This window comes from Falco naumanni, chromosome 2, assembly GCF_017639655.2.
Source record: "Falco naumanni isolate bFalNau1 chromosome 2, bFalNau1.pat, whole genome shotgun sequence".
In the NCBI taxonomy this organism is placed as follows: Eukaryota; Metazoa; Chordata; class Aves; order Falconiformes; family Falconidae; genus Falco; species Falco naumanni.
Genome location: NC_054055.1, coordinates 115929972 through 115945845, shown reverse-complemented (window position 1 = coordinate 115945845; position 15874 = coordinate 115929972). Strand labels below are relative to the sequence as shown.

General features: G+C 38.6%; 1 protein-coding gene across 2 annotated transcripts in view; it reads left to right on the top strand.

Annotated features, from left to right (window-relative positions):
- Positions 1 to 15874, top strand: part of EPHA6 (EPH receptor A6) — a 516780-nt gene that overhangs the window by 393341 nt on the left and 107565 nt on the right. For both annotated transcript variants that reach the window (XM_040583021.1, XM_040583020.1), the window contains exons 9-11: positions 1656 to 1726; positions 5242 to 5367; positions 12527 to 12712. In XM_040583021.1, coding sequence (XP_040438955.1) covers positions 1656 to 1726; positions 5242 to 5367; positions 12527 to 12712 — 383 coding nt within the window. The remainder of the gene's footprint in view (positions 1 to 1655; positions 1727 to 5241; positions 5368 to 12526; positions 12713 to 15874) is intronic.

Genomic DNA, 15874 nt, shown 5'->3' with positions numbered 1-15874 from the left:
ATGGGGGTCTTGGCTAAATGCCAGGCAACGCAAGCTTAAAGCTCAGTGTGATTTGTTCTTATCATTACAGAAATCATTCCTCCCTGATTGTTCTGTAGCTAGCGCTAGCGGGGAAAGGGGAGCTGGAAGACTCCTCTGCTGGTGATTACTCGCTGGCTTCTGTAGTCAAATTGGGGCAACATGCATACTTAGGAGGACTGGACAGGGTTAAAGCCTTGTTTCTTTGACCTTTCCCTTGCGTAAGAACTTGAGTTCAGTGTTGTTGGCAGTTGGCATGCTACAGAGCAGTAGATCGGGTCCTAAAAATGGCACTGGCCTATTTAGTGGTCCCAACAGCTGGTGTGCAATTTAAAGGTTCCAACCAAAGCTGAGAAGCCACCGGTTGCTGTTTCCCTCCATAAGTGTATATAACCATGAGCTTCAGAAGTTTCTGCCTTCTGGTGTTCATCTTCACATCTGTAGCAATAAATGAATTTATGAGTGTTCCTACTCTGCTTCAGTATTTCATATGAACCATTGAAATGAGGTGGGTACATTCACATTTTCCTCATGTCTCCATTGTTAGCATTTTACTGGATAAACAATCTATAATTATAGTTTAGTTTAGTTTATAAGGCTGGTAATGAACACACAGAGGCCAGCCGTTTCTTTCAAGCTGGTCTTAAAACTGAATGTCTGTACAGCGATGCACATGTCCGCACGCACTGCTGTTCCCCACCAGGGTCAGTGCCTCACCAGCCCTTAGCCCAGATTTCCCTCTAAGTCATACTTCTTAAACTCTTCAGTGAGTGAGAATGAGCTTTAAGACCAAAAGCAAGTATTTGGGGGTTTCTTGATTGAAACAGTTGCTCCTATCATGTGACCCTCTAAATCAGCATTAACAGTCCCACATGTAGGCAGTAGCCAGGCTGGGGGGTTTCGTTACAGGCAACCTGAGAGCTTGCCATGTGGCAGTTTTCTCCAACACACCCTTGCACTGTCAGGTAAGGTCACTAACAATTCACAAACGTCCACAGTTTTGTGTTGTTTGCCAAGGATTTGCGATTTTATAGCAATCATACAGTCATATGTTAAATCATCGTATTCACATAGGAGGCTACGTATTGTTTATCGTATAGGATAGCTGCTGTCTCAGAAGAAGTCAGTGCCTGGCTCAGACTGAACAGAGCTACTCAGAAAAGAAAGGAAAAACAAAGCAGTCCTGGTGGGAAAAAATATTTCCTTTTTTCATGAAACATGATGAAGTCATAGAAACTATTACCTCATGAAGAAAATATGAGCTTTTTTGACCCTATGGATATGAAAATTAATAAGATAATTAGTAAAAACCAATGTATGCAAATAAGAATGCAGGGAAATGATTGATTAAAATACAAGGATTCTTTGGAGGAGTCGAACTTGGAAATAAAATATTGGATCAAGCCTTGAAATTAAGTAGTCATTTTCATACTAATCATTCAACCATGATTTATCTTTATTTGTATCTAATCTGTTTGTAGTTCTTCATGCATATTTCTCTCTTTAGATTAATAAATAAATGCATATTCCAAATGCAAAGATTTTGGCTTTCATAAAAGTGCAGATAAAACTTTATTTACCTTCGGTTTATGTATGACACGTGTTTTAATTAAAACCTCACTTGTTTTTCTCGAAAGATGCCAGTGGTACATAAAGGCCAAAATGAAATCTGAAGAGAAAAGAAGGGCTCATTTGCAAAACGGACATTGTAAGTAGTTCAGCACTGAGTTACAGAATATCTGTATCACGTTTTAAATGAAGAATGTTCATTGTTTTCTGTACAGCTTTTGCCCTTGATGGTTTAGTCTGGCTATTTGAATAGTTTTTTACTTTCTGCACCCTCAAGGGTATTTATTTCTATATTCTCTTGAACAATTTCACTGAATTCACTCTAGTTAATAAGTTTTTTTGGTATTCTATTAATACTATTTATCAGTTTTTCAGGTATATTTCTTTGAATTCTCAGCTGGTCTGGACCATATTGAATTTCTGCCTCAAAATTCCTCTCTTGGTTGCTATGTGCCTCATTTATATCCAGTTCTCTTTGGCTCTAGGGATCTTCACTTCCAGCCACCCAAGAAATTAAAAGTGGAATGTGGTGTCTTCCCTCGTGTTCTTGCTCACTGATCAGTACAGTGAGAGAATATCCTGGCAATGTCCCATAGGCAGTATATTCGTTTATTTAGTTTGGTTTAGCTACTTAGTTTAAATTGTTAGCCTTACTGTTATGTTAGAGTAGATATTTAAAGTCTTTATTCAAAGAGTATTAGAAAAAGGGCACTAACTCTTTTGCCATTTCTTGTAACATCCCTCAAAATACTATGATCAAGGCAGAAGATAAGTCACCAGAAATAAAATCATTTTTCAGGTGACACCACTATATCCAGCCAAGTGACTCTTTCTGTCAAGGAAAAGGGCACAGTTCCCCATAAAGGATACTCCCTTTGAAGATTTGTTTGTCATTTGTTTTCAAATATGATCAGAAAGGAAAGACGACAGAAAGCTTTCTGCTGAAAAGTTTGATATACACCTTGGAGACCGTGACTGCATTTGAGAAAAGCCTCGCTCAGTGTCTTTGAGGCCAGGGTGAATGATGACTGTATTTCATGTTGACACGTAGCTTCATCTCAGAGGCTTCTCATTCATTTCCAGTTATCTCAGCATCAGACTGGAGGGGGCAAGTACTCATGTGTGCTCCATAGAACTAAGGATAAACAGGAGTTTCTGTGATTTGCCCTAACAGCTATAGACTGGATTGCCGGCAATACTCCCTCCTTTACACTTAGCACCCAGCACCTCCAAAAGTGCCTCCGTCATGTTAGCGGCAATCTTTACCTGACTGCTGAGTGCCTATAGATTTGGTATCCAACATCTCAACTTGAAACAATATGTGGGGCTGCAGGGTCTCTGCTGTGATCAGTATAATGGTAACCTCTCCTAGACTGGCTGAAGCTGTTTAAAAAAAAAGCCTCACTGCAAACCCTGCACTGTTTAGCGTCACCTCTGCCCAGGTCTGTCATGTCCACGTTTTACATCCTATGCTTCTGCTGTGTGCAGAAGAAAACCATCTCCTGTTCATCCTTCCTCTCTCCCTTAGGAGCTCGCTGTGAGTCGGAGGATGATTTCAGGAAATAAACCCTTTGAAGGGACTTAGAATGGGACCCGTGATCTTGCCAGTAATATGACATCCCATGATGTCTGGTGTCCTCCCTGTTTCTGTATGGTGCATGTACTCTCTCAGCAGTGGCCCAAATGGCTGTTGCATACTAATTAATGATGCCCAGCCACACTCATGTGTCCTGAACATGTGTTCTTTACCTAATGCATTTAGGTTCATCAGATAATGAGCTGCTTTAGACTCAGCTACGAAATGGTAAGAGGAAGAAGGCTGAGAGGTACTTAATTATTTTAAAAGAGGTTCTCTGGACCCAGCTGCAGTACCCTCCTCTTATCCTCATAAGTTGATGCATTATCTACATCAGCTTCTGTTAATGGATTGAAAGTTTTCCAGAACTTAATCACTGCATGGCAGCAACCTAAAAAAATTTCCATACAGATAGTCCAAGAGAAACAACGTAAGTTCTTGGATGTGCTGTACTCAAGAACACAAGGGATATTAGCCACGCCAGGAAATGATGGCTTGCTGGAGCCTGCCAAAGCAATCTGGCACCAACCCACTATTGCCATGGCCATCTCCAAGGAAGCAGACACAAATTATCGAAGCCTTGTAAATGGATTGGGATATTTTTGTTCTCGTCTTGCACCTGGCTGTCTGGTTGTTCCAGCTGATCAGAAGAGAACAAAGCAGCACAGTCCTCCAGGAGCCATCCTGAGAGAAAATGATCTCAAAGATTGGACCCTTTTGGCAAAAGGATTGTTCAGGCATCCGCCCACAAATGAAAGGAGTGAATTAGAAAGCACTGTTTTCAAAGTAAAGGACAGATTGCCTAAATTGCCCAAGGAGCAGCAAAGGGGAATGTAAACTGTTTTGGCACTAATCACTGTTAGTCCTGAGGATCTGCTTTTCCCCATATCTTTGAACCCTCAGTTTGGCATCCCTGTAGACACCCTTACAAGTGACCAGCTCAGAGCTCATACTTTCTCTCATGACCTGCTGCATTTTCCAGGTTTACCAGCTGTACTTGAAACATTCCTTAAGGATGTGAGCTAAGTGGAGAGACTCTAAGGAGCCCCTTCAGACTAAAATACTAAACAGCATTTTGAAAGAAAATGCTTACAATAAAAAAAAAATAAAAAAAAAAAAAAAAAAGGAATTTATCTTACCCAAAATAGTATTTTCTTTAAAACTTAGCTAGGGCTGTTATTTTTCCCTATGGAGAAGTTTCCAGAAACTTTGTTGTCTTCTAAATTTTCCTGCCTGAAATGCTATACCTCAGCAGATGTTTGTGTTCAGCTGGGACAGAGACAAAAAACAGCTTAAGAGTTTGACACATCTTATCAGTTGAATACCAAAGACTGAGTTTTCTAAAGGCATTTGGCTTTTTGTTCCTGTGGGACAGGATAAACTCTGGGACCTGTGTAGACAGCCAACACAACAGTAACTAGAGGTATAAATAACATTCGGAGCGCCTAATACTGTATTTCCACCGTTCTTTACACTAACACTGGTTATCAGTTCTCACTGCACGCTGAAGGGATATTTAATGTAACACTGCACTGCAGCAGCCCTCAAGAAGCAGCCGTGCGTTCAGTCACCCGGAGCATCCCAGGAGATCTGAGCAGGGGCCAGCAGGAACCTGCTTACAGCTTCAGCCATGGCTTTTGCAAGTTCTGAGTTGGCAGAGGCCCATCCTCTGTCTACGGAGTCATAACACCCAGCTCTTTAATGTCTCCGAAGCCTCACCTAAAACAGCCACTTGAAGGACAAGAGGAAATGTTTTCAGTCTGTGTTCGGTCAGTCTTTGAAGGCCCTGGTGCTGCCAGCAAATGGGGACAACTCATGTGGATTCTGCACTTGGTTTCTGTGAAAATGGTGGCAAGCATTAGTAATTTGGGGTCGTTACGCTCTTCTTTTGGGTTCTGAAATATTAAATGTGGAAGATTTAATATATTATTTCCAAAACTTGCAAGTGTCTAGTTAAAAAAAAAAAAGGGGGGGGGGGGGGGGGGGGAGGGTGTGGAGCAGGGAGAAAATACCATGTTGTTACAGTGCATGAGTGTCAAAGAATTCTTGGTTCCTAGTATTCTCTCCTTTTCTTGCAGTACGTTTCCCAGGAATCAAAACATATATTGATCCAGACACGTATGAAGACCCATCTCTTGCTGTCCATGAGTTTGCAAAGGAGATAGATCCTTCAAGAATTCGTATTGAGAGAGTTATTGGGGCAGGTAAATGTATACCCACTTTAAAAATGTCTGGGCATGGAAAAACTGCTTTTCTCAAGTCACCAGGATAATGCAGGTGGTCAAGTATAGTACAAAACAGGGGCATATTTCTCTGACAGCACCAGTTCACTGTCCAGTGTGGTGGTCATGAAGTATTACATTTGGCTAATGTTCCACATGTGGGTGTATTCAAATAAGGAGCTCTTGAGAGGCAGATTCTCCAAAGTGATAGGTTTATCCCAAATCTTTTTTAGCTTTATCATCTTTTTAGGCAGGGTTAGAGTTTTAGTTGGGGTTTTGTTTGGTTTGTGTTTTTTTTTTTTAACTTTGTCCCAAATGTACTCAAAGCACCGTGTCACTCAGCATTTGCCATAGCTAGTGTCACGTATTGTTCTCTGTCACTGACAGGGGGATTAGATCAGAGTCTCTTTCTGGGAGGACGTAAGATCAGAATATAGAAGACTGAGGAAAAAATATTCTTAGATAGAAAATTGGAGGAGGACAAGGGGGAAAAGGAGAGGCTGGCTTGGGACAGGCTTTCCTGTAGCTGTGCAAAGAAGGATCACTGGCAGAGAGGGAAAGGAGGAAGATCTGACGGGAAGGTGTAGATGCAGAGGTGGGAAGCAGGATGAATGAGAAAAGTAGCAGCAGGATCTCCTGTTACATCCCTGTCTGTCCAAGTGTGTGGTGGGGACACCTGAACATTTGTTTTAGACCCTGTTCTCATCTAGGGGGTGTTTACCTTCAGTTCAGAACATCACATGGGGGATAGAGGCCACTTCACATCTGTTTGAAAGTAAGTGTCAGAAGAATCCTGTATGTATATTGGCCTTTTGTGCTAAAGGTGATAACACGCCCTGTGTGTTTTTAGGGATCTTACCCTTTCCTAATATGCAATGCTTATAGGCATGTCTGTCCTGTGCGTTGTTATCCTCTTGTCTTAGCATTGGTTTAATTGTCAGGTTTTGCTACTCAAGAGTGCTGTGTAAGTGTTCCCACACCTTCACTTTTGGAAAGACTTTTTAGGAATAGAGGCTCACGGTGGCTGCTGTCCAGGGTTCACTAAAGGTCCTGGTGGCAGCTCAGTGGTGACAGAAAATACACTTTTGGGGTTAACACAACAAAAGTGAAATACTTGTAAAGATCAGAGTCTTGTAAAACCATTGCATGTAACTTGTGTTCTGACCATCTAGGGTGGATGGCATGTTGCTCTTGACCACATCCTGAGATTGCTTGCTGTCTGTTTGAACCAGCTGTAATTTACTGAGGACTGAGAGAGTCAAGGCTAGAAAAAGGCCTTACAAACTTACCTAACGAGTGGATCTCAGTGCATGGCTTGTGAGCAACGTGTCATTCTGAAGCTCCACCAACACTTCGCACAGGTACAACAAATGAAAACAAAAACTAGACTGGCAAGGAGTGTCTGAAGTTCTGCTGGTGCATTGCATCCGCGGTGTTGTTACCCACACGCCGTCAGTGGCTGGGGAGCATTCGTCATTGCTCAGCCCCAACAGAAAGGGAAGGTGGGAGAGCAAAGGGTCTCTGTCAGAAATTTTGACGAACATAAAAACAGAACCCTGAGCTCTAATTCCAGCTCTGAAATTTAATTTCTTCCTGTGAAAGACATTAACACTATACCCATCTTCGGTTCACACAGTATAGATGTTTCCCTGTGTCTTTAAGGTATTAAGAGTGACTGAGTTTTGTAAATTGCTGTCTTAAAGGCACTTCTAATACTGACTACACAGGTGTTTTGTCTTCACTGTGATTTTATTTCAATAGCAAAAATTACTGTTCCATACACCAATGCCCATCTTTGAGCTATCCATTCTGGGATTTCTTTTAACGATGCTATTTTATTACTTACTAAGTAAATGCCAACACACAAATGCTTTTTATTTTTAACCTTATTTATTTTGTCTAACTCTAATGTCATCAAGAAAAAAAAATACTTCACAGACTGCAAAAATCAGAACTACATCTTGTAGAAGGGGGTCAGTGGGAAAAAAATTATATTAATTTGCTCATAGTGAGCCCACCAAAGAACTCACACTAGCAAGCATTGTCAGGAAAATTAATATCAGAAGGCATAATGCACTGTGATCCTTTTTTTATGTCATGCTTGATTCATATATCATAGTCACTCTAGAAAGGAGAGGTATTTTTCAGTTGAGATTCCTCAATTCATGATACATTACTACACTGATAGCAATGGAAATGACTCCAGTGTTGCTGAAAAGTGTTCTATGCACTAGAAAATGTCATGCAAATAATATAACAGAAATAAAACCAGGTCTGTTAACAAACAGGGAGAGAAAGTATCAGTCTGAAAGTAGGGAAAATTCTGTTTCACGGTGCTGTCCATATCACTAGAGTACTTTGGAGTTTACCTGATTGCTTAAGCTAGATAATATGTAGCTGGCACTGTGCAGCCAGAGGGCTGACTTCTGCAGAAAACATCCTATCCAATTCTTCTATTTCTTCCTTTTCTTCAGACATACTATAGATATTGATGTCTTAGATTATAAAGCACATTGAACTACGTTCAGCACTGGTATAACTGCTGATTTCAAAGCAGTTTAGTACGACAGAAAAGGATTGAGCTTATTGATTTTAGTTCAGATGAAAATTGTGTCCTTATTCTCAACTTAATTCATTTATGAAAATTCTTTACTCAGCTTCTCTGGCCCTTTTCTTGTATGCATGGGGGTGAATTTTGCCTGCTTAAATATATTTTATTTTTATATTTTTTATCTTCTAAAATTACTTGGGTAATCTGCCATCTTCAAAGATATTTGCCTAGCAGGACTTGCAAACTGGTTGCAATGAAATTTAAACCCCTTTCCATGCAGGCAAGATAGAGGTTAAATACCATACCTGAGGCACAGAGAGTACAAATTCTGACAGAGTTCTCTGATACCTGCTGGGGGACACAACATATCATTATAATTCACAGCAATCCTAAAACCTTCTTCATGCCTTCTCTCCAATTCTGTATTAAACATGGCAACAGAATGTAAAATGGATTTCTTATTATAGAATTACTTTTAAAAGATGTTTACAATTTTCACCTAAGTGAAACAAAACATTAAAATCTTTGAAGTGAAATAAGTTGCATTTCTTAAATTTGTTTTGTTTGAATATTTTATTTTCATCAATGATTTTCATTTTGAATTACTGTAACTTTAATTTTTCAAAAGAAAAATTATTTCCATTCAAGAACTGTAAGTTTTCATTTTGAAAATATCAAAGTGGAACATTGCAAATATTTGAAATTTTTTTCTAGCATTTCTGGTCAAGTAATTTTGAAACTGATCTTTTTCTGAAAACAGTTTCCAATTTGGTTTTTCAATGGAAAAAGTCATGTCCAAAAGGTCTTGACAATTTACTAGTTGCAGTTCAGATGGCTTTGACACTCAAAGGCAAGTATTTTTTCTAGTTTCCTTTTTCAGCTTACCTAACTCTCTACCCAAGTTATCTTTTAAAGTGTTTGGTAATTATCATCCTGCTGGTTCCCACAATTTGCCGTTTATACATGGCTGTAGATTTCCTTCAGATGGTCCCTTCCAGCCACTTTTCATATTGAGCTTGCTGCACTAACGGACATATTGTCATACCATTTGATTTTGTCCTGTCCATGACACTTTTTTTCTGCCCCATCACTTCTTGCTCTTTGTGCCTCTTCATAGGAGGAATATCACAGAGGTACTTTGTCAAATCTGTCCTTAAGAGTTACTATTACCCTCTTATTTTCTTTGTTAAAACGTTGAAACTCAAGGAAGAGGCCAACTCTTCAATGTTTCTCAGAGGACACACTATATTCTTTTTATAATCTAAATCTTCTGCCAGTTCTCCCACAGGCCTAATGACCAAATCTGGGGAGAAATGAGTTGAACTGTATTTGGTGCTGTCACCTTTTGGTTCTATCAACAGCAACTGTCTGTAAGACATTTGTTTTGATCCCGTGCTGTAATATCAGCATATCAGACTTCAAAGTGACCGACTTTTCCCGTTTCATTTTAAGTAACACATATGTTATGACTGAATGAGAAGAGGCATGCAGGGTTTGCGTAGAGTAAGCTTCTAGACTGCTCGGTTAGCTTCTTTTTGTATAACATACAGTAAGACGTGTAGGGTTTATATCATTAAACCAGAGATTATTTACACTTTATTAAAACTGAACAGGCAATGAACTCTTTTTCTCAATGAGCCTTTTTCTCTAGTTATCACTAGCTTTTTCCCTGGAGCAAGGAACGATGGCGACTTCATTGACATCTGGCTCTTAGCTTCTACTTATTACACATGCGGTCATGAACCTTTACTGCTGCAGGGTCAACATTTGTCTTGTTTATTGTCAAACCTGAGCAATGAGGCTTCAGTTCTTACATTCTAAAAACCCCTTTTGTTGAACACATTCCCCTTTGATTTTAAAAGCATTCAAAATCCTTTATCTGGAAAAAAAAATGTAGAAAAAAATACTCCGGGATGAAATTTTGTCAAGACCTTTCTCAGTTTAAGTAGTTCAGTGTTTTAAATTATATCATTGATCTCCATCTAGTCTAAACCAGAACTAGAAGTTAAACGTACCTCAGGTTTCCAAATGTAGGTGTTTGTTCTGTGAGCTGATGATCACTTGCTGGCTGATATTACATCACAGAAAAATTGCTGTTAGTCTCTATGTTCACCAGTTTATGAATCCTAATATCCAAGGGGAGTGAAATTTCTTTCTAACTGTACAAATCCCACATTCAAAAACAGGGAAAAAAATAGGTCAGGGAGAAGACACAACGTACCTTTCCTAAACACAATGTGCCTTCCCCTGCTTTGGATGTTGTACAGATGATAAATCTTGGGATTGTAAATCCTTCACCTGCCTCCTTCAGTTTAATTCATTTCAAAACACTTGGTGAACAGCCCTTTACAGTCCCTGAGGTATGAGTGCCATTACTTATGAAATTCTGAAGTTGTAGTACTCTTGTATGATCTCATACTAGCAAAACAATTTCTTCTATAACCTATGCTTTCCAAATTATTCTCAGAAATAAGATTTTGCAGTTCTGCGGATATATTGATCATGAAATCTCATTAAAAATCTGGATTTTAAGGCCTTAGTATTTTTTATTTTCACTGTTTCATCAAGAGAAAGAAATTGGAAATTTTTCTCATTTCAGGCATTTAAGTTCCAAAAGCCAGTAAGATGCAATAAGGTCACGGCTTTAGAGGTGTGTTCTAGCCCTGCCGGATATATCACAGAACAGAAGATTGATATACCACGTCTCCTTCAAAACATTCAGGTTCCATGACTTTGATTTATGGTAGGACTTTGGAAGTCCAAATTAGCTAGTATTTTTCCAGTGGCAGTGCTCAGGCAAACAAACTTTTAAGGAGAGCCTTCTAAGAGCTAAAGTGGCAAAATCATACAGGAAAATCCCAACGCAGCTTCCCCTTTTGCCAAAAGATTCCCAGAGCATTAGTCTGATGACACACTCCTTCAGGGAAGCGCATGCTTCGGTTTATTTTGGGAAATTAAGTAGAAATAAAATGAATGTGGGGGTTTTGGTAAAAAGGAGACCTAGGACACTTGGCTTTTGTTAGCTGTTTGAGAAGCTGCTGGTTTATTCAGAGGTTATGTTCAGCATCTGTTAATTGTACTCTTGCACTTGATGACACCTCTGTTTTGAAGTGGAAGGCAAGCTGTAAAATTGGTTTTTTAATCCCTTCACTCTTCCTGGACCTTATTGGCTAATAAAACCTGGTTTTATTTTAGCGGAAGAAGCAGAACCTAATAAAATAAAAGCTGTATGACAATATCAATTCTAATCCTATAACATCAGGGAGATATAATTTTTTTAAGGAAGCTTCTGCCTTTAAGGCCTCTCTCTTCTAGATTTGGTTCATGTCTGAAGACACACTGTTACAGGACAGAGCTCTCATTTCATTTTCTTTCATTCTGTCCTTAAAGTCTAAGGACAACTAATCCAGACAGCACCCAATGGAGGGGATAACAAATTATTTCCTCCAGTTAAATATATGTCTATTCATTACTTGGTTTTTTTGTTTTTCAAAAGTTCTGATTCCAAAATGACTGGGGTAGAGAATTTAGTTTTGCTGTAGACGTACCCTGCACTGGGAAGTGCTTTGAAACATTTTTGCAAACACTGTTTTTCATTTACTGGATTATGACCCATTGAAAACTGACCTGCAGGCATCCAGGGTATATTTGGTAGGGGCTTTATATAAATTTTGAGTGGCTTCAGGATCAAAAGAAAGTTGTGATTTCCATACAAGCTTAATTAGTAAATGTGTATAGGAAATGCGAGGCGACATGCATTCTTCAAAGGCCCTTACATACACAGGAAAACATCAGGTGGAGCAAGCTTTGAGGTTCCTCTCGTTACTCAGCTCAGCCCTGATTTGCTGAAACTGGTGGCCTTTGGCTGGATTAACAGTGAAATATGTAATTAATTTCAAGTAGGTGTGTAAGCCCATTTAAATAAATCATGTGCAATTGCTCTTTTGGGGCATAACAGCATAAAGTACATTTTAAATGCTTTCTACAATCACACGATAGTCAGGTATTCCGATATTCTTGTGGCATTTCTTTTCATGTAGGTCTTAGTGCATGACAACCCCTATAGACAGATAATGCTATAAATATATATTTTAGATAGATATTTTGTCATCATTACAATTACATTCCTTACTCATAGCATGCTCAGTTATATCACAAACATACTGATCCCCGTCTCAAAGTGTCAGTAAAGCAAGATGAGCCACGCTGCGAAGGGCAGATGGTTTGGCTCTTGCAGTCAAAGTACAAGTCCCCATGATCTTGTGATGTGGCACAAAGGAAAGGTCATTATTTGTTGTGAAGTCATGATGAATGCTTCGCTTTTCTGGGATCCGATGAAACTTGGGAACTTGAATATCCTACCCATTATTTCTCTGTCTACTTGTATTGCATGTGTGAGTTTCTTCAATATTTTTGCATTCTTGTTTCGCTGACAACTACAGGTAACCCTGATCTATTAAAAAAGACAGCTTTTAAGACAGCTGTTGAAGGTTATTTCAAAAAACGTGGTGTTTAGGTTCAACAATGCAAACTGTACTGTAGTTCTTCAGGCACTGTGAATGATCTAACAGATATTTTTATCTATTTAAGGTGAGTTTGGAGAAGTATGCAGTGGACGTCTAAAGATACCAGGAAAAAGAGAGATACCTGTTGCAATTAAAACTCTAAAAGGTGGCTATGTGGACAGGCAAAGAAGAGATTTCCTGAGAGAGGCTAGTATCATGGGACAATTTGATCACCCAAATATAATTCGCCTTGAAGGAGTTGTTACAAAAAGTAAGTTCCTATTAATAGGGTTTTTTTGTTGGTTTTCACATCCTCTGTTATTTACTATCAAATTAATCATTACTTCCACATTCAAGATGGATTGTCATTCTCAGTAATTATCCAAATCATAAAGTGGCAGTAGATACCGCAGAGTTTGGGACCATAATAAGAAATGCATAGCCTATCTGTTTCCGATTAATATGGTTTGGTTTTATATTTTAATAAATATCCTCCTCATTCAAATAAAGTCTTTACAGGTTCTTATGAAATAGACTGTAGAGCTTGCTTATAGGCAAGTGGAATACAGCAGAGAAAACCATAAACGTTAACTAAGTGGACAACGAAGTCAAATTGTCTTGTAAGGGAGCAGCTATATTTTTCTTTTCCCCCAAGCACTCATTATTTACTTGGTTGTGTTTTGCCGATTTTTATATCAGAAGAGATCAACTTCCTATTTAAAAGAAATAAAATGTAACCTCTTTTAAACTTATTGTAGACTTGCAAATGATTCACTAAAATTCCAAAATAATCTATGAAATGTCTTACTCTTTATACCTGTTGCAGCTGACAAGAGATAATCTCTTGTCTCTGAGATCTAGCATTTTAAGCAGTTATGAAATTTTCTGAAATGCTGAAATATCTAGCTATCACTTAAGTATTAAGCAAAAAGACTTATTAACATGCATGTAATTTCTTTAATGCCAGCTTTTTCAGTAATGAATTAAAAGACTCATAAGTGATACTCTTCTCAAAATTAATCATTGCCTCAACTAAGCCATGTTGTTTGCTGATATGCAGTACTTATATTTTTCTTTTAAAGATAAGTTTTGTGTGTATAAAACAATGATGTCCTCTTACCGTCACATAAATACAATCAATATTTTAGGAATATTTCCTGTTTTCACCTTGTTACGATGTCAAAAGCTGTTTGGAAAATGCAATTTACTAGAACAAAGAGGAAAGTATAGATCCTGAGCTCATGGCATTGGAATGGGGTTTCAGTAGGTATATGGAATGACCTTCTTCAAATCTGTCTCTCTGGGGTTCTAAAAATGAAAAGGATCTTTCCGTTCTTCTTCACACAGTATTGCAAGGATAAATTCATTATCATTTAGGAATGTTTGGTTACTAGACTAACAAAATCCATTAGGTTGAAGACTTCTGGAAAAATATTGCTTAGTGTCTTCCATCGCTCTCCTGCCAGTAACCGCTCTACTGACAAAAAAACAAGAACACAAGTTAATACTGGCTGAGCAGCATTAGAGATCTTTGTCAAGAGATGTAAATATGTAGGAACTTCACTGAATTTAGCTCATTGCTTCATAATGGGCAGCACAGCAACAATTGAATTCCAGCAGCCTTCACCAGCATGGGCAGGTCATGCACCAGTATCACAGGTATGACTAGGAGCCATGCAGTGGATCGAGTAGCGTCTGTCTCATTTCTGGAAAAGGCTGATGGCTGTGATTTATGAACATTTTTTAAATCCAGTGAGAAGGTGCACACCGAGTACGATATCATGTGCTTGGCAAAGGCTTGATTGTTTAGTCTTTGTCACATTTATAAATTTTCTTTCTGTAATGTCTCATCAGTCTAGGGAGAAATGAAGATTGCATTCTGAAAACAGAAACAGATAAATCAGTGCTCCAGCATTAGAGCTTTTGTTCCTGTTCTACAGGAAAAGTGATTATAGACACCTGTAAGTCAAGAAGTCATCAGCAGCAGTTCCACTTTTTTCTAACGAGTCAACAAATTTCATTATTGTTTTTGGAAAGTTTGCATAGAGGTAATATAAAAACTGTAGGTGTTACTGTTAAAGTCATACTGTCCTATAAAAATAGCATCTCTTTCAGATATAAAATACATAGACAAAGTTTGAAAGAAATTATTTTGGGCTCAGGCAGGTTTAAAAAATAAAACAATTATACAGCAATAATTATAGAATGGAAAAAATACATGAGTTATCAACAAATTTCACCCTAAGGCATGGAAAGTGCAAGTTATAGAAAGTGTAAAGGACAAAGTTGTGCAGTACTGCTCTGCTGCAGGAAAGAAGCTGGCAGGCAGGCTGAGCAATGGACACATACACGCCACTATGATGCTTTTTTGCCAGTTTATCTTTAGGATGTTGCCTTGCATTTATACTGCCCCATCTGTGGTACTGAGAGAATAACATGGCTTTAGCTGGAAGCAGAACAGTTACCTCGCATTTCACTAAATCCTAAATCTAGGATTGCATCAGCCAACACAGGACAGAAATTTCCCATAATGAGAAGGTGTGCTGTAAAAGTCAGGCGGAATCTTGTCATAGCCAAATTATTTATGTAATGATAGCATGATTAAATGGTGTTTTGTGTTAAAACTTAGATTAATAACAGCAGAAACTATTTATCTGATGTGCGTTACAGTGCCACTAACATATAAAGGCGCATCAGATGCAGTAAATTTGATTAATAGGTGTCTAACGCTGTCCTTAGCACATGCTTTCCTCTTTGTAACCATTAGTCATTAACTTCTAGCAGTTGCTGATATATGTGGCATCAGGTTGCAAGCAGTACCTTCCATTACAGTGTCATTGAATATTGAACAGAAAACGAAAAGGATTTGATTATAATAAGCAGAAGAGCTCTACCAAGTCAATAGCTATTGACTGGGGCAGTAACAAATTTGCCTGTTCGCTACAAATGAAATCTTTTATCTGGTGCTACCAGCTAAGCAGATGTTAACTTTTAAACGATACTGGTTTCAAAATTGCTACGGAATATATACAGTACAGGATGAAAAAATGCTCAACTAAGCCTGCTCCAAAGTAGGTCTGAAACAGAGTTTTAATCCCCTTTTCTAATTACTTCATTTCTCATCTGTCCTAACTGCGATCCCTAATCATGGAGAGCAGTAGGCAGAACAGTTGCTGTAGCACAAGCTTTCTGTTAGCAACGAGTTCATTTCAAGGGCAATTTGCAGTGCCAAGGCAAATACACTGTGGCACAGAATCTGGATCTGATCTCTGGCTTATATTGCTAATCAGAAGGCACAAGGGAAACTTTCTTCCTCTTTGGTTTGCTTTAACAACACCATTCCTTGCAGGGTTTGCCATAAAAGGCTGCTTATTTATTGCCTCACTAATTTATGAGAGATGCTTAGGTACTTTGTAAAAACATTCATGTCCCC